General features: G+C 51.8%; 1 protein-coding gene across 4 annotated transcripts in view; it reads left to right on the top strand.

Moving 5' to 3' along the window:
• Nucleotides 1–3,774: 3,774 nt before the first annotated feature.
• KANSL1 (KAT8 regulatory NSL complex subunit 1) overlaps nt 3,775–26,913 on the top strand; it is an 81,345-nt gene continuing 58,206 nt past the window's right edge. Inside the window, exons 1-2 of one of the 4 annotated variants that reach the window (XM_068211847.1) lie at nt 3,775–4,139; nt 19,103–20,489. In XM_068211847.1, the coding sequence (XP_068067948.1) occupies nt 19,186–20,489 (1,304 nt within the window). In that variant the 5' untranslated portion in view covers nt 3,775–4,139; nt 19,103–19,185. Of the gene's footprint in view, nt 4,140–9,090; nt 9,449–19,102; nt 20,490–26,913 lie in introns of those variants that run through there. The other 3 variants (XM_068211845.1, XM_068211849.1, XM_068211846.1) reach the window with 3 other exon arrangements.

Raw genomic sequence — 26,913 nt, forward strand, 5'->3', positions numbered from 1 at the left:
CCCTGAAAACTGCAGTAAAACTTTCAACCCCTTGGAAAAAGCTCTTAATTGAGCTGGGCTGTTCAAAGGATGTTTTCTGCTATTTGGAAGATTTAATACGTAAAAACATTCCTGACTTTGTATGTTCATCCTACCTTATTTTCTTTTTTCCCAAAAATCCAGGGTCACATTTAGCCCTTGCTGCTATTTTATGTTCTAAGGAAAACCACAAAATTAGTATTGAAGGACTAAAATTTGGCTCTTTGAGGAGGGACAGAGAGGAAGAGGCTGAGCATGGAGGCACTGGCAGGCAGGTGAGGAAGTGTTCACTGAAGAGAATTAGGGAACTGTCATTTTCTTACAACAAAACTATGGAAGAATGCAAAGTGTGGGTGTGGTGTTACTATTTGCATTGAAACAATGTAATTTGTCCTTGATTTTTTTTTTTTTTGGCTTTTCTTGATCTTTTTTTTTTAATTTCAAAAATTGTACAGTCCTAGGGGGAAAAAAGTCTTTTCTGTTAATATATTTGCAATTCATGAAAGGATGTGGAAAATCCAAATAAATTACTTTTAAAAGCAGGCTTAGCCCCAGGTGCTTTGGGTCAGGGGTGGGATTTGTCCTTCAGAGGTTGGGAAAGGTTTAAGGGCACCTTGGGGTGCACAGGGCTCTTTTCTGTCCTGTGCTACCTGAACCTCCATGTGTCACCTGTAAATCTACCACAGCCTTCCAAGTGGGCTGCAAGGTCCTGGCTGGAATTTTGGGTGAGGTGGGAGGTGTGGCGTGGGTGTGACACCGGGTGTAAGGACCTGGAGCTGCTGCAGTGAGTCCAGAGGAGGCCACGGGGCTGCTCCAGGGCTGGAGCCAGGCTGGGAGAGCTGGGGGTGCTCACCTGGAGTGGAGAAAGCTCCAGGGACAGCTCAGAGCCCCTTGCAGGGCCTAAAGGGGTTCCAGGAGAGCTGGAGAGGGACCTGGGCCGAGGGATGGAGGGACAGGACCCAGGGAATGTGTCCTGCCATGTGTCCATCCACTGCCCAAGAGCAGGGATGAATGGGATATTGGGGAGAAATCCTGCCTGGTGAGGCCCTGGCACAGGCTGCCCAGAGAAGTTGTTGCTACTCATCCTCACTTTCCATCTTGCAGCAACAGGAGATTCAAGAAGCTCTTGGGTATGGAGCAGGTTAGTTTTATTTTTTTTTTCTGCCTTCCACAGCAGGTCCCTGTCCTGTGGCTGCAGCTGTTGTTGCTCAGCAGAGAAATTAATTACCACAGTCTCTTACAGCTCCAGACCTGGAGGAAAAGCTTCCCAGGAAGGCTCATGGCTGTGCAGAAATTCCTCCTGCTGCATGTAGGCATCTTGGATTGAACCTTTTATCGCTCATTTTTGCCCAACCTAATCCAGTAAATTTTGAGAGCTGAGTTTGGCTGTGCAAGCAACACTGAGATGAACCCGTTCCCAGCTGCTCCCCGCTGCTTTCTCCCATGGTCCTGTCGGTCCTGGCCATTTGCTGCTGCCTGGGGGTCGCTGAGTGCCTGCCCCGCAGTGAGAGCCGAGCTGTTCTGTGCCCCACTGCAGCCTCTCCGTGTGGGCTGGGGCTGGCTGATGCAGCTGGGCTCTGCCTAGTGCTGGACAGGGGCTTTGCTTAGGCAGGCTGAGCTTTAGGTGCCTCCAGAGAAAGGCAAAGCAGGGATGGAGCTGGATTTGTCCATGGTTCCAGGGCTGAGTCACAGCCGTGTGGTGAGCACCAGGAGGTGTTTAGGAACACCTACATCTTACTGAGGTTTGCACTCGTTCTCTTGCTCACCACTGACTGTGTTGCTGCAACATCTTATTTTCTGCCCCTCTGCCCAAGACTGTGACTTTGTTTGAGTGAGAGCTGATCCACGAGCACAAACTGCTTTTTATTACTAATGGAGCAGAACTGGGTTTTTCTAAGGCAGGGATCGCAGTGCTTTTAAACTTTGTCACCTCAGAATAAGGTCATAGTCTGGATTTTCCTGGATTACCAGGAAAAACAACCTGGTTGTTTCATGTTCCCTGGGGAAGGAGAGCAAGGACAGTGACTGCAGCTGCTCTGTGTGGGACCAGGATGGCCACCTCTCAAAGTGTGTTTGGAGCATCTCAAACTTCCTTCCAGTCCTGAAAGGGGCTTGGAAAAAAAGAGGGAGAGTAACCTTTTACACAGGTAGATACAACAAGAGGGGGAGTCACTTTTAACATGGGAGAGGATTACATTAGATGTTAGGAGGAAATTCTTTACTCAGTTTGGCAAGGCCCTGGCACAGGTACCCAGAGCAGCTGTGGCTGCCCCTGGATCCCTGGCAGTGCCCAAGGCCAGGCTGGACAGGGCTTGGAGCAGCCTGGGACAGTGCAAGGTGTCCCTGCCATGGCAGGGTGGCACTGGCTGGGCTCTGAGGTCCCTTCCCACCCAAACCATTCCAGGATGATCCTCTCCCCAGCTCTGCTGTGCCAAAGGGAAACAGTGACTCTCATTGCCCTGGACCACCCGTGAGGAGTGAAGGAGCTCACCTGCTTTTTGGCCTGCGGGACACAGAGTTGAGTCTTTTATTGGAATTAAACCTGTCCCGTGACTGGGCTAAAAACTAAAAAATTGAAAAAGCAAGAGTGGCAGCAGCAGCGGGCAGGAGCAGCCACTGGAAGAGAAGTTTTCTGTGTCTAGGAGGAGATGACGGTGCGATGGCCCTGAGGCCAGCAGCGTGTGGCTCCCAAGGGACCGATGTGAGTCCCGTGCCTTGGGCTCGCTGGGGGCCACGGGCCGGCGGAGCCACAGCCCCGCTGGCCCGCGTGGGACAGGGCCCCGCGGCAGCGGCGGGACACGGGCCCAGGGCCACGCAGGGGCCACGGGCCCTGCGTCACCTGTGGGACACGGGCCTGGTGCCATCCGTGGGCCAGGGCCCGCTGTCCCCGGCGGGACCGCAGCCCTCGTCACCCGCGCCGGGGCTCGGTGTCCCGGCGGCGCCTTCCGCTCCCCCGGCAGCTCTCTGCCCGCTGCGGGACCCGCGCCCCGCACGGGGCACGGGTGGCCTGCGGCCCGCGGGACGCCCCACGCGTCCCCCGGCTCCCGCCCCGGTGCCACCTGCGGGACACCAGCGCCCCGTGTCCCCCCTCGCCCCGACCCCCTCCCCGCACCCGGGGCCGCCCCCGCCGCCCCCCGCCCGCCGCTCCCGCGGCCCGGCCGGATCCGCGGCCGCCCCGGGGGGGCGGGGGCGCGCCCGGGACCCGCCGTCGGGGCCGGTGCCGGGGGCGCGGGGGGGTCCCGGGGCGGGGGGCGGCGGGCGGGGGGGGGCGCGGGGCAGGGGCCGAGCGGCGGCACCGCATCAATCACCGCCCGCCCCGCCCCCCGCGCTGATTGACGCGGCCGCAGCCAATGGGGCGCGCCCATGCCCCGCGCGCAGCCAATGGGCGCGGGGGAGGGCGGAAGGTCCCCGCTTGAAGGCGGCGGAGCGGCGCAGGTAGGAGCGGGCGGGGGGCGCGCAGCGGGCGGGGGGCGCCGCGGGCGCCGCGCACGGCCCGGGGGTCGCGGCCCCTGCCCCCGCGGGCAGCGCCGGCCGCGGCCCCGGCCCCGCCGTCCCGCAACTTGGCTGCGGGGGCCGGGCCGCGGCGGGGCTGGGGGGGGGGGGGGGGTGGTGGCGGCTGGCGGCTGCTCCCGCCCGGGAGTTGGGGGTCGCGGGCAGGGTCGCGGCGGGCGCCGGGCCCGGGGCGCCGGGAGAGCTCCGCCCCGCCGCGCTGCCCCGGGGGGGCCGGGCCCGGCCGGCTCCGTGCGGAGCGGGGTCCCCCCCGCCCGCCCCGCGCCTCCATTTTAGCCCGGGGAAGCGAGGCCGGGCCCGGGGGGCTTCGAGAAGGATCGGGGGTGGGGGCAGCCCCCGGCGCCCCGGGCCGCGCTGCGAGCGCTGCCGGGCCCGGCCCCGCCGGCCGGCCCGCGGCGGGATGGAGGTAACGGTGGGAGGGGGCGGCGGGGCCCCCTTGTGACAGCCCTTTCTGTCCCCAGCTCCCGGACTTTCCCACCTCCTCGAGTAAATAAATAAGAAACTTACATCCCGCCGGCGGAGGCGGAGGCTGGAAGGATCCGGAGGCCGTCCCCGGGCTGCCCACCTGGAGCGCAGGTGTGAGGATGGGCCTGGCCAAGATGCCCAGCAAGGTACGTCCCGTCTGCCCCGCTGACCCGGGTGCTCGGGGCTCTCCGGTGCCCGGCGCCGGCCCGCTCGGGTGTGCTCAGGTGCCTTGGCAGGTGCTGCGTTGGTTCCTGACCGTGCAGGATGACGCTGGAGCCCTGCACGTAGTTTCTTGGCTGATGCAGAACTTTAAAATGGAGGTTTGGTATTATGGCTGGAAGCGTGGATTCATCCTGTGTGTGCGTACAGGGTGTTTCTCTCTCCAAAGCCATTCCAATGCCTGTAGTGAAGAGATTCGGGGCTCCTCTTGGGAGCATGTGTGTGTATTTACAGGTGTTACCTGTGCTTGTGTGCAGCAGCATCAAGATATCAAGGCATGACTTGCCCAGAAAAAGAAAGAACTCCTGCTTTTATTTTTTCCTCTCTTTATTATGTTCATCCTTAAACCCCAGGTTTACACTATGAGGTCCTTTTAACTTGCTGTTTTGATCTGGTTTACGTATGTATTTATAGTATCAAAAGACTTCTGTGTACACCTGTCAGAGGGGCTTTGTCCTGTAAAAACCAAAGGTCTAAAGCTGGAGTTTGCTGCTCACATTTCTGTTCCTCTGGTCTCCCTGTGTGTGAGGCAGCCGTGGTGCTCCTGGGTCCGGAGTGGAGCCTGGCGGGGCTTTGCTGATGCTCCTTTAGAAAAGTGATCTCTTGCCTTGCTGATATTATTACACATTAAAAATGTGTCCTAAACACTCAGGTACAGGAATCGAGTTCTGTGCAGCTGAATAAAACCTGAAGAGAAGTGCTAAAGGGAAGGATATTTCCCTCTTTTCGTAAATCTACAAGCCAAAGCAGCCTGACTTTAGGCCAATTATTGAGGCTGAATTTAGACAAATTCTCTTGTAATGGGAAAACCAAAAATCTTATCTCAATCCGTTCACACTGACCTTACCCGAATCTGCTGTGGTATCTGATCTCCAGTCGGCCAACACAGCAGCAAAGCTCTTGCTCTTTGTACACAGAATAACAGTGAGTTGTTCTGTGGGCTTTTAAAGTGGAATTAAATCTCCCTGTTGTGGGTTTTGGAGGTTACCACGAAATACCTTGGAAATCTGTGTTACTACAGCTCCTGCTGACAGTGGTGGGAATTAGGAGATAACTTCTCTGCAGACTTGTCTTCATTTCCAAAGTGCCACATGCTGACGTGCTGGGGTTTGGTGTGTGGCTGCGTGGAGCCTCACCCGCGTGGGCACTGGGGTGTTGTCAGCCCTGTGAGCGTCCCGTTTGTCCCCATCCTAAATGCCAACTCCTCGGTCTCATGCTGCAGTCTGGAAAACTGTGGAGGAGAAAACCCAGTAAGATTTCAGAGAGCTGCGGGCCCTGTGCGATGGGGCGAAGGTGCTGGTTTGGGGTGGTGGCTGGGAGGCTGCGGGAGGGCCCGGCAGGGCTTCCCTGCTGGAGCAGGGCAGGGGAGGGTGCCCTGGATCCTTTGTGCCTCCCGTGAGCCGGCAGGAGCTGGGGGAAGGAGCAGTGCCTGCGTGGGCTGGGCTGCTGGGGCACTCGGGGCGTCCGGCTGCTGCATCCCTCGGCAGCTCTGCTCAGGGGCCTTTGCTTCTGGAGGGGAGGATCTTGCTGGACCTTGATTTTTGGAGTGTGTTGAGCGTGTCACAAGTTGAATTGCTTTACAGCTCTGCTGGGACCTGTCTGAGGGCTGTTCTCACTGGTACCCCCCCGACTTGTGCTCAAGCTCCTGGCGCCTGGCATTGTCACAGTTTGCAGTGTTTTGTTGTCACAGTTTGCAGTGTTTTATTGTCACAGAAGAGACCAGCTCAGTTCCAGCCCTTGGGTTCTGTGAAGCTCATTACCCGCAGGAGGTTTGTGGGAGCAGAGGAGCAGGAAGCCCTGCCTGCTCCTTCCCAGGGGAATGTGCTGCTCTGGCTGTGCCATGCTCACAGAACGGGGACTCGCTGCCTTCTCCTTCCCGTTGCCATTCCCCTGTGGTTGCCTGGGCTCTGATTCTCCCATGCTGGACTTGTCATAGGAAGTATTGTTATTAAGAGCAGGTAGAGTCTAATCACTGTGTTTTTTAGTGGCCATCCACCTTTCCCACATTCAGGATGTTTCCCAAACTGAAACAGCATGGTTTTAGGCTCAAAAGTCATAAATAATAACACTTAAGAGTTATTTTATGTACAAATATGCATATACTTATTGTATAGGGACTACTAAATTTCTGAGGCAGGTCCAATCAGAGCAAGTAATGAGGATTAATAGGTGGAAAGATGAGGTAACAATTATGTGTGAGTAGCTGGGTACACAGCCCTCACCAGATATTGTGGTTTGAGTGTTCTGGATGCTTGGCAGAAGAGGACAAGTCAAAGGATGATGCTGTAAAAATGGGGCTTCACTGGGGAGAGCTGCTCTTGTTCATGGGGAGCATCTCCAGATCAGGAACATCCTGTGTGAGGGACAGGTAGGTGGCTGGTCCAGGAGTGGCCAGGTGACCAGTTGTGGCACAGTTTGGAGTGCAAAACTGAGACTGGCAGGGCCATAGAAGGTACGTGTCAGAGGCCAAAGCTGTGTAATTTTACACTGCACAGCAATTTTTCCTACTCATCTCCAGGTGAGGCTGGACGATGGAAGCTGCAGCTGTGTCTGTGCTGCAGGAAGATCCAGACCTGTACTGGAATGTCAGGCTGGAATCTGGGCTCTTGGTCTGGGCCTCAGCAGAAGGTCCTGCACTGCACAGTGAACAAAATATCAGAAGCTTTATTGCACAGGAATTTCTTTTAACTTCCTCCACAACAGATTGTCCTCACTCTTCTGTTCCAGTATAAAACCGCATTTGTTGCTACTTCTGCTTTTTAGCTGAGCTCTAATTCAAGGTAGATTAAAAAACCAATAACACCAGAGGTTTGCATGCCATCGCTGTGTTCCTGAAGTTCTCTCCAAGTGAGACGAGGACATCAGGACAGAATGTGCAGCTGCTGAGTTCCCCGTGCAATTGTCTTTTAGAAAAGGTATTTTTGTTACCCTTAAGAATAGACAGCGTTCACTGTGTGACCCCTTTGGGTGCTGGACGTGGGGCTGCTGATAACACACTGCCCTGCTGTCCTCCTTGGCACTGTTTCATCACTGACTTAAACCCGTGCTCAAGGTCTCTACACCCATTTTCTTAAGGTGCTGCATGAGAGTGCTGAGCCTGGGGGTGTGTGGGGATGGGGAATGGCCATCACTGAGGGGACAGCTGGGACTGCAGGGGACAGCCCAGGAGTGGAGCTGGTTGTCTGCAGTTCCCTGCTACGGCAGAAAAACCTGCTTTAGTCTCACTGCTGTCCTTAGCTAAATATTTTTCTTGGAAAAACACTTAGGTATAAGCTGCGTTTTGAGCATTTGTGTGGTCGGCAGAGACCTCTGGGGTGGCTCTGGCTGCAAGCCTAGGTGGTCACACACTCCCTTAGAAAAATGATGAAATGTGAATTTCCTGGCCCAGAAAACCCAGCCGTAATGACAGTGCCGTGGTGTGGTTTGTTGAGCAATATACTGGATTTTAAAGAGTAACAGTGGTGTCTTGACTCTGTATCTCCACATGGTTTTTAGAGGAGGGGAGCATTGCTCAGGCACGTGGTGGGATTCCTGTGCAGGGCCAGCAGTGGACTCTGATCCCTCCCAGCTCAGGGTATTCTGCAGTTGCTTTTGTGGTATTGAACTCCCGTGTGTGGTGCTGGGACTCGAATCACGAGGAGGAAATAAACTTGTGTGTGCTGCATAATCCAGGCCAGGATTGTCCATGCTGGAAAGAGGATTCCTCCTTACCTAGTTCTGCAGCCGAGCAGGACAGGTTTTGTTTTTCGCTCAGCGCAGCTCCCCGGGGCAGGTTCTCCCGGTGAGCACAGCTGGCACTGCTCTAGCTCTTTCCCTTTGCAGGCAAACCATGGTATAAAGCACTTTTTTTCTTGGCAGAGCTGCGTTCCTGCTGTGGAGGCAGCAGAGCAGGGAAGAGCCTTTGCCTGGCAGGAATTTCCAGCGGGTTTGTGGCACCCCGGGAGTGCCGGGGTCTGCGCTGGGCACAGTCAGCGTCACCCGCCAGCAAGTGGCCAGACTGAAGGTCAGAGAGGTGAAATGGTTTCTGCGGTCCCAAGCGAATGCTTTCTTGCTCTTGGTGTGTCCTGTGTGACGGAGCTGGCGAGGAGGGGCAGGATCCAGGGGGGAGCAGCAGGCACCCTGCTTGCCGGGCTGCGTGTCCCCAAACCCAGCCTGGAGCCTGGGGCTGCGGGAGCGGGGCCAGCCCGAGCCCGGCGGGGGCTGCGTGCCGCCTTTGCGCAGATTTCCTGCCGGTAAAGCTGGGGACCGTGGCAGGAGCAGCAGCGAGCCCCCGGGGCTGCGGGTGGCCACGGGAGAGCGTGACGTGCAGAATGGCGGGGAAACGCTTAAACGGCGAAAGTTTTGTTTTTTTTTTTTTTTTAATTTTTCCGGGGAGCGAGCTTGCGGTGGCAGAGCGGGGCAGTGCCGCGCATTTTGGGCAGGAAACGGTTAAAGCAGCGTTGTCCCTGCGGCGCCGTGTCCTGCGTGTCCCCGGCCGCGGGTGGGCGGGCGGACTCCAACTCCCGGCGTGCCCCGCGCGCCGCCGCGGGCTCCCCCTGGCGGTGTCCGGCAGCGGCGGGGCCGCGGCGGGCGGACAAAAGGCGGCGGGTCCGCCCCTCCCTCCCTCCCTCCCCTTGCCCGCCCTCCCTCCCCGCCGGCGGCGGCGGTGCCGGTGCCCGCCCCTCCCCTCCCTTCCCCTCCCCTCCCCTCCCGCACTGCAGCTCCTCCGCGCGGCCGCGGCGGGCGCTCGGCGGGGCCCCCCGGCTGCGGGCGGGCGCGGGTTGCGCTGCGCGGCGCGGCCGCCGGGGGCGCTGCGGCGGCGCCCCCCGCCCCCCCGCCTCCTCGCCGTCCTCCTCCTCCTTCCCCCCGGTGCATTCTCCGGCTGACGGGAGGGGGAGGGCAGGGAAGGAGCCCGGCCGCCATTTTCGAGCCGCGCCGCCGCCGCGCTCGCCCGGAGCAGGGGGGGACCGGGCGCGCCGACGAGAAGCGCCGCAGCGCCCGCTCCGCCCCAGCGCTCCGACCCGGGGGCGGGGGGGCCCCGCTCCCCCCGTCCCCCCCCACCCCCAGCACTGCGGCCGCCGAGGGAGACGGGCGAGCCCATCCCCCGTTCCGCCGGGGCGGGCGGGGGGGGCGCCGGGGGTGGCGGCGCCGCGGCTGCCGCCCCTCGTCCCGGGGGGGCCCGCTTGGTTTGTTTGCGAACTGCGCCCGTTTCGCCGCGGCCGAGCCCGCCCGGACCGCGCTCGCCGCTCGTCACGTGGTAGGTGCCGCTCGCCCCGCGCCCGCCGCCCCGCGCCCGCCGCGCCTCCCCCGCCGCCCCTTTGTTAGAGCCGCCGCGCCCCGCCGGGCCCCGCCGCCGCCGCGCCCCAACTTCTGCGAGCCCCCCCCTCCCCTGCCCTTCCCTTCCCCGGTGCGGCGGAAAGTGCGGGGGTCGCGGCAGGAGAGCCGCCCCGCACCCCCCCCCCCCGCCCGCCGCCCCCGGTGCTGCGTCTCCCCGGGGCGGGGGGGGGGGGGGCGCGCCGCGGGCGGGGGGCGGCGGCGCCGCTCTACATCGAAATCCCGGCCCCGGGGGTCCCGCAGGGTCGGGCCGGGGCCTCTCACGTGGCCGCTGCCCCCGGGGAGGGGAAGGGACGGACGGGAGGGGAGGAAGGGGGGGGCACCGTTCTCTAACCTGGTGGGAAAGGGGGGCTGGGGTGGGGGGGGTGGGCACACGCGAAGTTTTAAAAGTAAACAGAAAAAAAAAATTAAATTGCATAACCTCAAAGCTTGCAAAACGCGTGGAGGGAGCAGGTCCCGCGGCCCCAAATCCGCCTGGAAAATAGGAGCGGAGCGGTGCCGGTAATCCCGGTGGGCTGTCACCGGCGGGAGCCGTGTCACCGGGCGCTCTCCCTGCTCCCGGGGTGCACAATAGCGTCATTTTCCAGGTGGCTTCGAGCTCCGAAACCGTTTCCCTGTATTTACTTTCCAGCCGCATATTTTGTATTTTATTTATTTCGAGCCGGCCCTGCCGATCCAGGATTATTTTCCCCAAAAGATGCTGGATGGGTCCGGCTACCCTGAAATGCTTTCCGTGATCCCTACGTGTGTTTACTTCCATCACGGGATTAGCATCTTCCAGTGCTTGGTTACGGAGAAATTTCCATCATTTGGGGTATAAATGGGGGTTATGTAGGAGGAAAAATAAAGCAGCTAAATATATTGGGAACTAAACTTATTTGCTCCCCAAAAATCTGACCCACCTTCCAAACCGAGGTGTCATCTCTCCTCTCCTTGAATTTGTGTCCAGGTGGAGCCGAAGGCAGGCACTCCATAGATTATATTCCCTGTTATGTAAAATGCACTTGAATGACAAACTGTAGTTTTCCATGAAACCGGTCAGGATATGGGAGGAACTGCAGGTTTTTTTTATTTGTTTTGACTGACCATTATATTTTGAACTGGTTTGGGCCACGGCCGTGTTGGTGGTTACATCATGTCATGTGTTGTGTACAGGGTGCTTTGTGCCCGTGAAAATAAGGTGAGGAAGAAGCCCGATTCTCGGGTGGGAAGTCGGGCAGGACTCGCTGGGGGGATAAAACATTCTGGGGCTGGGTGAGGGCTGAGTGTGGCTGTGTGTGCCTCTGACCCTCTGCCGGGGCTGGCAGTCCGGGGATCTGTCTGCGTTACAGGCGTTTTCTCTTTAAAACCATATTTGTCCTTTTTATAGCCTTTGTTTTCATGGAGGAACCTCTGATGCTCTTCCCTGCTTTAGCGTATCCTCTTGGATTTCCATTCTGGCACGGGAACAGCGACGCTCGTCAAGCTGATTATATATTTTTTTTTTTTCTTTAATTGAGAAGTCAGCAGCGTTTTAAATCGGTGGAGCAGAGCAGAGCCGGGGGAGCCCCGGGCCGGGGTTGGAGCCCGGTTCCCCCGCTCGGTTCCCCGCCCCCGTGTACCAGGGACGGGCGGCCTGGCTTTGGCGGGGATGGGGACGGTGTTTTTTTCCCTGTAGCCGCACTGCCAAGGTAGCACAGCTGTGTGGGGCTTAATGGATTGATATGCTGCAGGAGCAGTTAATTGTGGAACTTGGTTGTGGTACTGTTATAGCTGATTTGTAATGATTTAGCAATGAGGAATGACTTGTGTTCCCTCGTCAGAGGTGATAAAGCAGCAGATGACCAGGCAGATGTGGCTGTGGCTTTCTCTTACGCCTTTTTTCCCCTCTTTTACCTTTTATTTTTTTTTTTTTTAATGCTGTATTTCAGTCCCATTTGCTCTCAGAGATCATCCGGTAACCGGAGAGCTGGTGAGAGCGTGACATCATGCAAGGCAGGGGTGAAAACTGAGCGGTTCTGTGACCAAAGTCACTTCCTTTTGCCCTGTTTATAACTCGTGTTTTGGTGAAGGCCACTGCCATTATCTAATGAACGCCTGGAACAAAGACTGTCTCTGGAGTTCCAGCACTCCACCCTTCCCTGCTCGGGCTCCACTTGCTGCCTATCCTCAGGAACCTCAAAAGGCTTTTCCAGAGAGGATGAGACTTAATGGACAGCGAGGTAAAGATAAGGCCTGAGGATTCCTAGGCCCAGCCCAAGGGAAAGGGTAAAGCCTGGGGAGTGGTAGAAAGGGCAGGCAGCACATATTTTTATTTCTGGGCCTTCCCCCTATCCCCTTCCGTACAATTTTCCTCTACTGGAAAATTGCCTTTTTCTGGGACCATTTTTGAGAGTATCTCAGCCTGAACCCAAACAGCACCTGATTTTGCATTTTTCTGTTAGTTTTTTTTAACTGGACTGTGAGAGAAACAGGTGGGTCAGCTTAGGTCTAAATGGGAATTTAATTCCTGGAAGGGTCTCAGGTGGATGGCATAGTGATGAGACCAAATAATGAGTAAGTTCTGCATGCCTGCCTCTCTTGCCAATGTTTATCCTTCCATTAAAAAGAGCTCTGATCACCGGGCAGTTGCAGTGGCAGGTGATCTGAGAAGCAGCGTTTCCGTTGCTGCATTTTATAAATACCATGTCCCTGCTCATGACTTCCAGGAATACAATGTCTATCTGGAATGAAAAGCAGCAAAGACTCGGTTTGAAAATCCTTCCCCGTAAACAGGAGTTTGGCTGCATGTTTGAGGATGCAGTTTTCTGTGACAAATCGTTTAAATTGGAATAAAAGCTTTCTGTTCTTTCTCAGCTGGGCCAGGAGTTGTCATACCCAAATCAGCAAGAGTCTGGGTGATGCAGAACTTGAGTAAACATAATTCCATTAAACCCTGCACATGTCCTCGTCGGCCTGAGTTCAGAGCTGTGTTTTTGGAAGAGGAGAGTTTGGACAAGGTCTCGTTCAGGTTTTGTAAAGAAAGTTAGAAAACCAGTCTGGATCTCTCCTGTCACGAGGTGCAGCCAGCAGGTGACTGCCAGAGTTTGGAGAGTGAGACAAATGGAGAAATGAGAGATGTTAATAGTTGGGAAGACTTACTGCAGTCAGAACTCCAGAATTATCTGAATTTAGTGATGAAACTGTGCTGTTTATCTGATAAAATGAGGGAGAAAGGTAACAAAATCAAATCTCAAGAGGGGAAATGAGGGTAGTTGTCAGCCTGAACAGGCCTCATTCTCATCTGTGCCTGAGTTAATCTTTTGCTGCAAACTTATTTTTTTTCAGATTTGATGGAAAGAAAAGTTTAATTGAAATATATATATTTCTGTACTGGGAGCTGCTTCGGGCTTCAGAGGCCTTAGCAGAAGGTGGACCTTAAAGATTTCTAATTTTCAGCTCTCAAACGTTAGGAAACATCTCTCTGAAATCTTTATAGCTTCCTGTCAAGGTCTGCAGCGACAGAGGGTGTGATGGGAAGGTTACTGCGAGGCTGCTTTGCACTAAATGAGGAAGAGCAAGCCCAGCTCAGGCTGTAATTACGCTGTGAAAACGAACCTGTGATGTGTGAGTGAGCATCACCTTTGATTAAACGATGTCTCTGCTCCCGAGCTGTTGTCACCGTGTTCCTGGTTGCTCGTGGTGGGCTGTGCTCTCTCAGATCAGTCCGCTGAGCGCTCTGTCCTGAGGATCCAACCTCTGAACCAGTCAGAAGAAAGTCTTTAAACTTGGCTGCCAGCTTGGGCAGGGGTCTGGTGATTTGGGACACTTAGCTCTGCTCCTCTCTGGGCTGCTGTTTCCTCTTGAGGACACTTATCCCAAGGCACTCCAAAGGACTTTTCGTAGTGACAGCCACTGCCTTGTTCTAAAATGCTAAGTATAAAATACAAAGTATTGGGGTGGTGCCATTTTATGGGGCAGGGGGGTGTTAAGAGTTTTGGAAACTCTTATGTGTTTTTGAGCAAAGGTGGGTATGACTGTACCTAGTGAATGAAAATGTATCTGTAAAATTAAAAGGCAATTCTGGTTTTTGTTTAACTTGCTCCCTGAGTCCTGAGTTCAGTTTTTCATATTTCCTGGGCAACTTGCCCAGATTATGCGAAAGAAAAACAAAATCTTTCTGATACTGGATGGGGGAGACCCGGATTTCACAATTAAAGCTTTCTAAAATTTTATTTTATTTTTTATTTTTTTGTCTCTGACAGGCTGCTGCTTTCTGCAGATGTGCCATTATTATTTTTGAACCATATTTCTTGTAATTTGACTCTAAACTGCAACTTTGTTCTGAAGAGTAGGTTAAGAGCAATGGGTTTTTTTATCTCCAGCCACTTAATTTTCCAGGTGAAGGCATTCTTGCTTTTAATTATTCACTTTTCCAGATTTTTTTTTGGCAGTGATGACAGTTAATCTTGCTTTGTGGCTTCTGTTTTTCTTTCTGACATCATATTGATGAAACCTCCTTTACCTCAGATGATGCAATTGGTTTGGTTTATTTATATCCAATGATAGTTCACAGGCGTAAGAGAGAATTATTCTTGCAGAAGGAGATCTCAGAGTTGACCTGCCACTCATGTGGACAAGGAAGTGGAAACAGCAGCTTTTAGTTTAATCTTGAGGGCTTCTCTTTGGAAACAAACAAAAGTGGAGCTCAGTAATATTTCTGGTATGTTCTTACTATTAAAATTCTTATTTTCCCCTGGGAGATTAGGTGCAAGTCTGTAGTGTTAATAGCTGTGGAATGTACTCATGTGTCTGTTGTAAAAACCTGTGGTTCTTGTGTATGTTCTTAACGGTTTTTTTAATTAATATAAAAAGAAAAAGAGCCTGTTCCCCAAATGTGGGTCACTGCAAGCACACAGTCTGCACGTGATAACTGGCTTATCAATAAGGTGATCGTCCTGTACTTGCCTGTCACGTTTCCTTAATTAAAGCTTTGAGAGTTGCTTCTCATGTAAATCCCTTTCTAAATTGGTAAACACCTGTCTTACAACTACAAAATGCTGAGAGGTGATAACAAAAGGCATGTAGAGAATCTGTTATGTACAATTGTAACTTTGGTAGATGGACATTGTGGATGTGGAAAATAATTTGTAGGGCTCAGGGAGTTGCTGTGTGTTGTTGCCTGCTGAGATTAGCACAGATGATGTGTTTTACTTGCAAAACCAAGTGTAGAGGGATACTGTTTTACCAAGTTTGGGGTTTTTTTTGTGTGTGCTTTGTTATGGTTTTTTGACTGAAACATATTTGTAACCACACGGACTCGAGAGTTGGCTGCACTGTTGATACGAAGTGGGGGAGGAGAGGGGAAGTGGGAATTGGTAAAATACTCACTTCCTTCAGGTACCTTTGCTTCTGTTGCTTCTAACAGCACCTCTGTGTGCGTCAGGAAATGGGTGCTGGGGAGGACAGAGCTTGGGGTGAAGGGGTTTCAGGGTGCAGTAGTGCAGGCATTTGGGGTCGTGTCAGGGAGGTAATCCGTAACCCAGGAACATAAATGTGTGAGGTGGATGTGTGTGGCCAAGCAGTGCCGGGAGGGATGGAGGGCACAGGGGATGGAGGGCACAGGGGATGGATCCAGCTGGCTGCCACGGTGGGATTGATGTCTGGTGGGAGAGCACGGACAGCCCTTCCAGGGGCAAGCTGGAGTGAGTTTAGAGAGGTGCCTCCTGTGTCCAGTGCTCGGAGCTCCCTGTGTTTCTCATGACCCTCACTGGAAGCACAGTGCCTGCTTTCTCTCCAAGAAATTCCTTCCACAAAGAATTCAGAGAGCCAAAACTTCCTGTGTTTGTTTTGGGCTTATTTTCTGGGGTACTGCACAAAATCATGTGCTTGGAAAGCCAGTTCTCCTTTCAATGTCTGATTGTAAAATTGGGTTTTAGAAGCAGAGGGTGTTGAATCAGTCAGCAGGCCGGGGGATTGTTTTCAGGGCTGTCATAAGCCGGTGCTGCTCCGGGGTGTAGTGTGACTGGGTGTGTTCCTCCTGCCTCAGTGGTGTCCCACTGCTCCCTCTGCTCAGTGTTCCAGGAGTTGGGGTGTTGGGTGAAGCCCCCTGAGGAGCCTTGGTGGCTCTGCTGCCTCGCTGGCCTCTGGTGCACTCCTGGGGACCGAGGGAAGATGGGCGAGTTAGGGTTACCCTGGTTTTACCTGCTTGCTGCAGCCCTTCATCTGGGCTCTGTTAATTACTGCTAAGTGCTCTGGCAGTGCTCTACTTCTGAAGGGAAAATGAGGAACGTTCATTCAGAATTAGCTTAAGACACTCCGTAAACACCACGTTGGCCTTGCAGAGGCAGCTCCTCTTGGGCCTTCCCAAGCCAAGCCCAGCACAGGGGTTGCACCAGGGCTGCTGAAGGCTGGGCTGGGGTTGAGCGGTGGTGGTGGAGCTGGAGCAGTGTCCATCAGTCTGGCAGTTCTCTACCAGCAGGGCTTGTGCCAGAGCAGCATGTGTGTCACCTTGAGTGCTGGGAATTAAAGACCCTTGGCAGGGAAACAGTGAAAAAAGGGACCTGTGGGTGCTCACATGGATCTGCTCATACTGGTGGCTGACAGCAGTTTCAGTAGAACTTGCCAGCACTGTTTGGGTCCCAGGAGCAGGCAATAGATTGGGGATAATTCTTGGAGTTATTGTGAGACTTGGCAGAATGCTCTGAAAGTTCCTCAGACTGTGTGAATGACCTTCCCTTCCCATTCTGTGACCTTTCCTTTTCTTTATTCTCCTTCCTCAGAGATGCCTTAACACCTTCTCCTCTCCAGTTCCCTGTTAGGAAGAAATTCCTGATAAATGTAATACAGCTTTAATAACAACCCACACTTACAAGCAGAGGGAGGGAACATGCTTACAAATGTTCCTTAATGTCTTTTCCAGGGGTTGCTCATAAAAGTTGAGCTTTAATTCAGTATTAGAGAAGCCAGTGCTGTCCAGCACGCAGAGAGTTTATAAGGACTTAAAATACAAAAAATAGACCAAATAATTTTTGGAGGTCATCTTTAAGCTACTAGAACAAAGCCTTATTCTTAGGGGAGGCTTTCCCAGCTTCCAAAGTATTCTAAATGCTGTCCACTCGACGAAAAGTGGAGCTGAGGAGGTTTGTAGCAGCTTTGCAGGAGGATTTGCTGTTTTCAAGTGGGTTTGCTAACCCGGAGGAAAAAGCAGTGTCAAAGTTTTGCTTCCGTTTCCCACTTCTGTTAATTTAAGTTGATGACCTACAAATTAACTCTCTTCAGCCTGCATCTCCTGCAAAGTCCTGACTGGCTGCAGTGCAGTGCAGCTATGTTCATGAGGAGTCATTTAGCACCAAGGGGAGGAGTTTCTGCCCTTTTTGCAGTTGGGTGTTTCCAAAGCCACTGTGGATGTCTCCTGGTAACTGTGGTGGAGAGCCCTGAGCCAGAGTTCCCTCTGGAAGGGAAACCCACATGTTTCTGCAGAACTGGGAATCTGTTAGGGGCAGTCATTCCCAGTGTGTGTGTCTTCAGTGAAGGTCTTGGAAGGAGGCTGGAGTGGGGGAAGTCTTTATTCTGACAGTCTTCCTCCCTCCTCTCCCAAGGGTGTCTTAGTTACAAGTGGAAAGTTCCCTGCAAGTTCCTTTTTTTTCTTTCTTCCCTGAATAGGCATGTTCAGTTTTTATTTATGGACCCAAATGGTGACTAAAAGCCATTTTCAGTGAGTGTGGCCTAAACTTTTAGACATGCAGATCCTTTTTTAGTAAGGATAAAGTGTAGTCAATTACAGAATACTGTAAGTTCTGTGAGTTGGGGACTTGGGAAGCCTGAACCCACCTCCAGCATCTTGATATTTCTGCTGCAGCAGCTTTTTTAAAGTGGGTTCCTCTGGGAGTGTATCCTTCCTTCTCTGTCTCCTCCTTGTGTGTCACCTAACTGGATTTTATGGAGAGTGAGTTAGAAGGACTGTCAGCAGGGTGCTGTCGCTGGCTAGGGACACCCTCGGGGCCAGCCCAGGCTGGAGGATGAACAGATGGAGAGCAGCCTGGGGAGAAGGACTGGTGGGACATGACAAATCCCAGAACCCCCGTGCCCTGCGCTGGTCCCCCAGGGTGGGCAGCAGGGGAGTGGTGGTGGAACAGGAGAGCTTTAGGGTGCCTTCCAGCCCAAATCATTTTGGGATTCTAGGACTGTGAAGGGTTTGTATTTTGGACTTGGTGAGGGGCCGGACAGCTGACCAATGTATGTACTCATTGGAAACCACACAGAGCAATTAATTTTGAGCCTTCCCTCCATGGGAATGTGGGTTTGTTTCTGTAACTCGACTCTGACTTTTCACAAAAATTCAGGTTCTAGTACTTTGATTTCCAGCCTTGATGTCTTTTTGGTCCCTGTTCCAGAGAAGCACCTGAATCTGATGTTGGGAGCAACTGGATGAACCTAGAAACAAAACTGGCTGTGAAATTTTCCTTGTTAAACATATTAAAACTTCAGATAGTCCTTGCTTTTCCTGTAAAGTGGTGCATTAATTTGGTCATTGGGGCGTGTTAATGAACAGCTACAACAAGCTTATGCAAATTTATGTGAAATTAAAGGATTGGTTTATCAGGCAAGAGATCAGGGCAACTTTTTTTTTTATTATTAAGTTGATGTGAAATATCTTATGAAGATGCTAAATAACTTCAGCAGTAAAAGGAAAATCAAGTAACTGTTTCACTGGCAGCACAGCCAGTCCTGTGGGTTATTTGAATGCAATTTAAAAAGGCATTTAAAAACACTGACACTTTTAGTGGTAAGGAGAGTGGGTGAATGACCAGAGACTTGAAATTGGATGGGAAGAGGCTGCACTGTAGAGAAACTAAGAGTCTTTAGTTATTTCTTTAATTTGTTTGCCGTAGTTGAATTAAACCCAGGCTTACTCTGACAGTCAGTGTAGAACTCCTCCGTGCATGTGTGGGTTAATCTTTATCCATGCTCTTGAAAGAGAAATTGGAATTGCTAACACTGGAAATCACCTGGCTCATTGGGAAGTGTACTTCTGGGAAAGTAGGTTTCATATACACCAGAGTGTGACTTTTTTGAAATCCAGGTTTCAGGGAAGCGGTGGGGTTTCTTCTGCCACTGGGAGTTTAAGCATATGGAGATTTGTTCCCCTCAAGCCCTGTCTGTGTTACATGTTATAGTCAAATCTGTCATTTTTAAGACCCCTGAGCTGGCAGTAGAAGCACTGAAAACTGTTCCATAGGTGTAGCTCAGGGATTTTAATGATGAAGCTGGTGAGCTGCTGGCATTGAAGAATAGGAGCATCCAGCGCTGGAGCTTTCAGGGAGGCCTGGACGGGTTCTGCTGTGCTCACGGATAAACTGAAAGATGGGAGTAGCAGTTACAGGCAGGCACTAACTGTGGGAGATCCTGGGGTTCTGGAGGGTTGTGTGTTCTGTTTCTGTTCCCTGGTGCCTGCCTGGCTCTGCTGAGCGCGGCTGGGGCTCCCGGGGGGAGGAGGCCGCGCTCAGCGTGGCGAAGCGCAAGCGTCGCGTCCGCATCTCGCTGCCGTTGTGCAAAGTGTTTGATTTATTTCCTCCGAGTGCAGCGCCTGACTGTGTCCTTTGCCTTCCCTGTGCAGGCTGCCCTCGGGAGCGGCAGTGGGAGGCAGTGGAGCTGGCCTCGGCAGCGGGAGAGGCTGGACTTCCCGTGTCTCTGTGCTGAATGGCTGCGATGGCGCCCGCTCTCACTGACGCAGCAGCCGAAGCTCACCACATCCGATTCAAGCTGGCTCCCCCGTCCTCCACCTTGTCGCCTGGCAGTGCCGAGAGCAACGGCAACGCCAACAACATCCTCCTGGCTGCCAACGGCACCAAAAGGAAAGCCATTGCTCCGGAGGATCCCAGTCTAGATTTCCGAAACAACCCCACGAAGGAAGAGCTGGGCAAGCTGCAGCCGCTAGTGGCCTCTTATCTCTGCTCGGATGTAACATCTGTCTCTTCAAAAGAGCCTCTGAAGCTGCAAGGAGTCTTCAACAAGCAGACAGTCCTTAAATCTCACTCTCTCTTATCTCAGTCCTTTTTGAAAACAAGTGATCTGTTGGGGAGGCAACCAGTGTTGGAATTCACTTTGGAGAATCTAAAAACAATGAGTACTAATAGCCAGCCACCTCTCCCACAAGCGCCTGTGAATGGCTTGGCCAAGAAATTGGCCAAAAGTACCAATTCAGACCATGAAAACTCTAGTTCTCTGAATGGTGGGAAGTGTGCTTCTCCTTCTGCTGCCCTCCAGACTGTTGACTATAATACAGGAGGTTCTGAACTGGGGGACTTGAAGACCGGGTTGACCAATTGCACTCTTCCACATAGAAGCCTTGATGCAGAGCACGCAACTCCCTTTAGCAATAATAGCACTGCAAATAAATCCTCCCTTAACTCCGCAGAGCAGCAGTGGGTGCTCGAGGGCGGCAGTGGGGACATGCGGGTGCCCGGTGTCGCGAGCCGCTCTGACCTGGGGAGCAGTAAGCTGGAGGAGCAGAAACCTTCTGTGCTGGCTGGTCACCACAGCGCTCTGGACTCCGAGATGAGGACGAGGGCCCTGCTGCGGCGTCAGGCAGACATTGAGAGCCGAGCCCGGCGGCTGCAGAAGCGCTTGCAGGTGGTGCAGGCGAAGCAGGTGGAGAGACACATCCAGCAGCAGTTGGGCGGCTTCTTGGAGAAAACGCTGAGCAAGCTTCCAGCCTTGGACCCCCTGAGGCATCGGAGCCAGCTGATGTTGACCAGAAAAGCAGAAGCAGCCTTGAGGAAAGCTGCGAGCGAGACAGTTACTTCAGAAGGCCTGAGCAACTTCCTGAAGAGTGATTCAATATCAGAGGAACTGGAGAGATTCACGGCCAGTGGCATGGCCAACTTGAGATCCAGCGAGCAGGCCTTTGACTCGGATGTCACTGACAGCAGCTCGGGGGGAGAGTCGGACGTTGAAGAAGAGGAACTGACCAAAGCAGACCCAGAACAACCCCACGTACCACTGTAAGTAGCACTCACTTGTTTCCTTTTGGTGGTGGGGAGCAAGGTGGAAGGTGGCAGATAGAAATACGGTTTTTGTAGGAGCACTAAATTTTGGACGGTCTTGGGTCAAAGAATTGTTAAAACCAGTGTGGTGTGGTTTGCAGCATGTACAAGATAAAATTCCTCATGCTTACTGGAAATAGTCTTTGGTGCTTTTGGAGCAGCAAATTGTGGAAATAATGGCTGGCTGGAGTAGTGTGAGCTGCAGATACAAACCTGGAATGCCATTAGCAGTTCTCACCAAGATGCTTTGGTCCTGTCTCCTGAAAGGAAATGCTTGTTGTTTTACAATGGGAATATTTATTGTAAACCTGTTGTGTAAAGTAAGGCCAGTCTGAATCTGTGTAGCCGACAGCATATTTATGATTGGGGAATTATTTTATTTGTTAAATGGCCTGCCTGGAAAAAAGTACTCAGGATTTGGTTCAAGTGCCAGCGGAAGTGTGAAACGAGTGTGTTTTCTTCTTGAATCTGGGAAATTACTGCTGGGAATTTTCTTCTTGTCTGTGAGTTGCATTAAATGATGACAACAGCTTCATAATTGTGTTGTTAACTGGATGCTGTTTGCATAAGTATTAGGTGTCATTTTGTGTGTGGAGGAGGAAGATCCTTGGCAAGGCAAAAGGTCTTGAGACAGGTCAGGGAAGAAGGGAAATTTTTGTTCCAAACCCAGAATTTTCCCTGGGAGTGCATACCACAGTATTTTGCAAAAATCTCTTAAAAGGCCATATTCTGTCTCTAGTCTGTGTGAAATCTTGCTTGCATCAGTAGATGGTCTCTTCCCCCCCGATGGATGTGTTGAACCTCAGTCTGTGAAGTATCACTACGGTCGACAAAAAGGTCCCTGCGGGGACACAGGGGTCCTGGCTGGAATGCCAGTGGCTTTCCCTTTCAGGCTGGAAATAGTCACCAGGACTTCTGCATTCCTGCACTGTCCTGGGATTCTTCAGATCTCTCTGGAGAAATCACTGAATGCATTTGGGTACCTGTTGTCTGGACTGTGTTAGTGACTGGTTGAGGGCTGTGTGACACAGATTTTGCTGAGCTGGGTGGATGTGAACAGTGGGCACTTGGTAACTTCAGCATCCTCTGAGAACGTGCTCATGTGGGTGAGTGCTGATAACCAGATGTTACAGCTTTTGAATACCAGATTCCAGCTAAATGTCACATTACGTTTTGGGATGGTGGCGCAGGATGAATTTCTGCATATGAAGTCATAAATGTGGCTTGAGATTGGGTTTCTCCCAGTGCAAAGCCGGTAGCTAGCTGATCATGTGATCTCTCCTGGGTAGACATAAAGGGGTTCTTGTGCTGTTAGAAACAAGAGTTTAGTAACTTTATTCCTCTTTTATAACATCCACAAACTTACTGTTGGCATTAGCAATAGAATTGTATTTCTAAGTCTTGTAGTAGTTATCGGAGGAGACATTTGATTAAAAATCTGTCCAAAATAATATTAAATTTCCCATATTGTGGGTTTCATGGCTTCACGTGTTGTCTAGCAAAGTGAAGTTTCTTTGCCACTCCTCTTAATCCCAAGAGGAAGTGCGGCATTCAGAGACACGGTGTGTGAAATTCTTTGCTGACTTTTCCGCCCTTTGCGTTAGTCATCCCTTCACATTCCGAGTATACTCTTAAAAAGCCAAAGATTCGAAAGCTAATAAAAAGGCTGATCCCTCTATTGTCTCTGGGTTCAGAAGCTGGTGTGTATGCACACTGGCATCTAGGCCAGGCCCACCAAACCCCGTGTAAAGTTGGTGCCTGCAGGTATTCAGTAATGAGCCGTGTCCCGGCACTGACCGTCCTGTTGGATGGGTGCTGTGGCATCAGCCCCGAGCTCTGGCACTGCTGAGGCTCAGTGCGTGTTGCTGCTTGTTCGTGGAGCTCCTCAAGTCAACCTTAAGAGCTGGTACAAGCTTGTGAGCACATCTAAATACCATTCTTGTCCAGCAGTGCTAGCAGGCAGGAAGGAAGAGCTGAGTTTTCCACTGGGAAGCTGCCTTGGGCCAGCCGATGGTACGGAGCCATTGTTGTGCATTAGTGTGAGTGCAGGGGCTGCTCACGGAGGGCTGGATTTTTCGTCTTTCTGAATTTACTTCTTTAGAAGGAAGGCATGAACCCTGATTATTTTAATTTTGATAGAGAGACAGAATATCTAAATGTGTAATGGAGACATTCCAAACCCACCTGGATGTGTTCCTGTAACCTGTTTTAGGGGACCCTACCTTGGGTGATCTCCAGAGGTCCCTTCCAACCCCAGCAATTCTGTGATTCTGTACACTTCTCATTGCTCAGTCACCATCCCTTGGTTCTGCATTGCTTATGGATGCCCCTGCCTTCCCCCCAGAAGATCTGCTGTTTGCTTCCAGACCTTTAGTGAGAGTTGTGCCACCAGCAGTGTCTCGGAGCCTGCTGGCCGTGAGTAGCCAGGTCACCAACCACCTTGGAGATTGAAGCAGGAGCACCCAAAAGAGACAAAGACATGTTTACATCATGCTTAGATAAGAGCTGACCTTTGGGTTTTTCTGGTGTGGTGGCATTCCAGAATCAGTATCTGGTCGAGGACAGACTTTGAAGCGTTTGTACTATTCTGACCTGCCTGATCTCTGCTAAGGAGCACCATGTCCCTGAGAAGTTCTTCATTCCAGTAGTGTTAGCGATTTATCAGAACTTGGTAGGTCCTTTTAAAGCACTCCCAGACCTGCTGCCCAGCAAGGTGCTGTCATTCAGGTGCATAACCAGGCCATCATGTAATGCATAAACAAAGCAGGGAGGGAGTTGTTACACCTTTGGGAAGCCCTGCCAGCCATGGGCTTGGTTTAACGAGGTGCTCCTGGTTCTCAGGCTGCCGATGGGGAAGGCAGGTGCGTGCAGGCAGGGTTGGGTTGTGCTGAGTCCTTTGCTTTGTGTGCATCACGGACCACCGTGTTGGATTGGGTCTGCTGCCAGGTTAGCAATGCACAGGTTAGCAATGACCTGCTTCACAGCTGAGATTCTCTAGAGGTGTGAGCTGTGCAGGGTGAGGATCAGGAGAGAGCAGCTTTGCCTTTGCTAGGAGGTGAGGAAGTCAGGTGGGAGTCTTCCCTGTGGAGGATCCAAACTTCCTTGGCTGGGTGTGACTGGAGGCAGCAGCACCTGAGAAACCTGTGCGACTGTGAAAGGGCCCAGGTGCCCTTTGGGGGTGGGCAGGCCCTGGCACAGGGTGCCCAGAGCAGCTGGGGCTGCCCCTGGATCCCTGGCAGTGCCCAAGGCCAGGCTGGACACGGCTTGGAGCAGCCTGGGACAGTGTCCATGCCATGGCAAGGGTGGCACTGGAGGGGCTTTAAGGTCCCTCCCAACCCAAACCATTCCATGGTTTTATGTTGCTGTCAGCATGCTGGGATCAGGAACTGCTTGTGAAATGTGGTTCAGAGAAGGGCATGGAATTCTTCCCAGTGCTGGAGGACTGCTGGCTGAAATCTGGTTTGTGTGGCTGAGTGATGGTTTAGAAAGTCACCAAAGTCCTGTTGTTTCTGGGTCCCTGTGTTAATATATACAAATAGGAAATACTTCATGTAGCTTGTGCATCTTTATTGTAGTTTTACTGTAGCTCTTCCCAGAATGGTGGTTTCTTCGGTTGTGTTGGATTTGCCTGCAGACAAGTTTAATCAGAATTTGTCAATTATTTTTGGCTGGTTGGTGACCTATGCTACGCAGTGATGTAGACATGAGCTGGTGAGTGGTTAGGTGATTTAGTCTCTCTAATCCTCAACTTCAGTCTGTACCATGGAAAAATTTTCTGAAAAGGTAATGAAACCAAATATTTAACTGGGACTTATCTTTTAGCTCAGCTTTTCTTATCTGGAAAGTCACTGTTTGCTTGACAGTTGCATCGAGCTGCTGAGAGGGAGCTGAAGTTCCTAGTGACCAACTTCTCACACCACTGGCTTCCCACAGAACCTTTCCAAGGGTCAGACAGTCCGTACAGTATCCAGTTGTGGTTGTTACAATGCCTATGGCCACGATGCCTGAGCATGCTTTAATTATTCCCATTTACTGAGGGGAAAGCCCAGCACCTTCTGCACTTCGGTGTTGCAGTGAATCATTTCACAGCCTGTGTGTTGTCTCCTCCCTGCACTGCATCACTTTGTGCTGCTGGGATTTTTCAGAGTTGCTGGGCTTGGAGTAGTAATTAAGATTTCTCTCAACTGCTTTTCCCAGCACTGATTTCCAAGTCCTGTGTTGGAGATCAATGCATGGGGCACTTGGGTTGGAGGTTGCTTGAGGAGTGGCCGCAGTTGGTGCATCAGCTGACTGAGAAATGGGATTTAGAGATTCTGATTTTTTTTCCTTGATTATGTTTTGCAAGCGAGAACATGATCATGAAGCCTGTATCTCAAAGCCCATTAAATAATATTTCTCAAATCCATGACTTCATGGAACTATGGTTCAGATGGCAGATCCCACATGTAACTCAGAAATCAAATCCCACACCGTGGGGACTAAGGAAACTTTTCCTACTGGTCACAAACATGTTTCACCAAATGATTTGTGCAGAGCAATCCCAAAAGTTTGCCTCTTACTCTTTATCACTTTTTCAGTCACCTACTTGACACTTTGGGGGGTGTTTTTTTGTTGAATTTTAGCTGTGCTTGTAGATACTGATGACAGCAAGGTGCTTAACTGTTTTTTAGCTGTTTATGAGAACTTGCTTAGGTATTGTCTGAGTTGTTGGTCTCAGCATTGATGTGTTGGTCAGGAGAGAAGTCCTGCAAGCTCTTTCAGAAAGAGAGACCAAATCCTGAAGTGTTCTTGCTTAGCATTTGAAAGCAGAACAATAGAGCAGCTGATTGTTCAAAAATGCTTAATCAGGTATCTGAAGTAAGTAGGACACTCCAAGTCCCTCTTGCTTTTAAGGAAAGAGGGCAAACGAGAATAGTCAGTTATTTCTCAAAGAGTTGCTGGTCCTAGTACACTTTTTATAGATATTATGGGTGTCTAATAAGTTGTTTCTGACTTTTACTAGAAGCTTGATCCTCGTGCAGATCTCACTGGAGAGTGGCAGGGAGGTTTGGTGTAGGTTGGTGGCCATCCACAGCCCTCAGATAAGGCAGCGTGGTTGTCTTTCATCTGAGAGGCAGTTTGGTGCTTTGGTTTAAATTTATCCATCCAGGCTGAAAGCCCCTTCCACCCCAGAGCAATCTGGGATTCTGTGAAGCAGCACTCAGAGTTGGGTCACATGTGCAAGGAATAGCATTGGGATCAGTGCTGTGTTGGGGAAAACGTTTGAATTTGGCGTTTTTGGGCGTTGAATGCAGACAAAACATCTTTCTGGCAGATGCCTTTACTGCCCCTGCAGCATTTTGGGTTGTTCTGTTCAGAGCCAGGTCTTCTCTCCCTGTTTGTCAGGCTGGGCTGGCGTGGTGTAGGGAAGATAATGCAGAGGACTGGGAATGATTTGGTGTCTGGTACTGCCAATAAACTGCTCTTTGTCTCTGTAGCCCTTACTCAGTGGGGCAGCGAGTAAGAACAGGCTGTAGTTCAGATTTTCTAGGAGTTGTGGGTGACACTGTGAATAGGGTTGTATAAATATTTACTTTACTTTTCATTGGAAAAAGCCTGTCACAACATCTGAAGCAGCAGAAAAAAAATTTTTTTAGAAGTTTGTGGATGTGAACTGGTGTTAAAAACCCAGTGTGGTGCTTATCTGCCTTGCTGCAGTCTCCTCTGAAATGGAAGTCAGTGTTTGAGCGAGGGAAAGGGGCCCTGTTTAGAGCTAATCTCCAATATTGAAGTCTAATATACCTCTGTGGGGGATGGGGAAGGACTTTTACACTGTGTTACACCAGCATCTGCAAGCTGACCCAGCTCAGAGCTGCATTTTTATTCATGCTGGTACTGACAGAAGGCAACAAATGACTGTATGGCTGAGATTACAAGTGGAGCAAGGGTGAGCGTGGAATTCCTTAAGGAAGAGGTTGTAAAGGTACTCCCAGGTGCCTTCCTCAAAGATCTGGGGTTTCATTCTGCAGTGATGTAGGCTTCCCCCCCTTCTGTTCTCTCCTCCCGCAGATCCGTTCTGGTTCCACTGGCTCAGCAGTGCTAGACTTCCAGCTGGGGGAAAATGTTTTTCTTGCTAAACTGGCACTACCCCAAGAGATTTTTCCACGGAGTGTGTTTTGGGCACACCCTGGATATGGGGCATTTTGCAAGTGTCTCCTTTCAAAGGCTTGCAGAGCTCAGTGTCTTTGCTGGGCCGTCCTCAGATAAAACGCTTTAGGTAGGAGAGAATTTAAAAAATTGACTTAGGTTTTATTTGCTGGATTTTGGAATGAAAGGAAGGACTTAAAAATATAAATAGGTGAGGGCCTGTGTATTGACTAGGAATTCAGATGGGAAGTGGGAA

This window comes from Anomalospiza imberbis, chromosome 22, assembly GCF_031753505.1.
Source record: "Anomalospiza imberbis isolate Cuckoo-Finch-1a 21T00152 chromosome 22, ASM3175350v1, whole genome shotgun sequence".
In the NCBI taxonomy this organism is placed as follows: Eukaryota; Metazoa; Chordata; class Aves; order Passeriformes; family Viduidae; genus Anomalospiza; species Anomalospiza imberbis.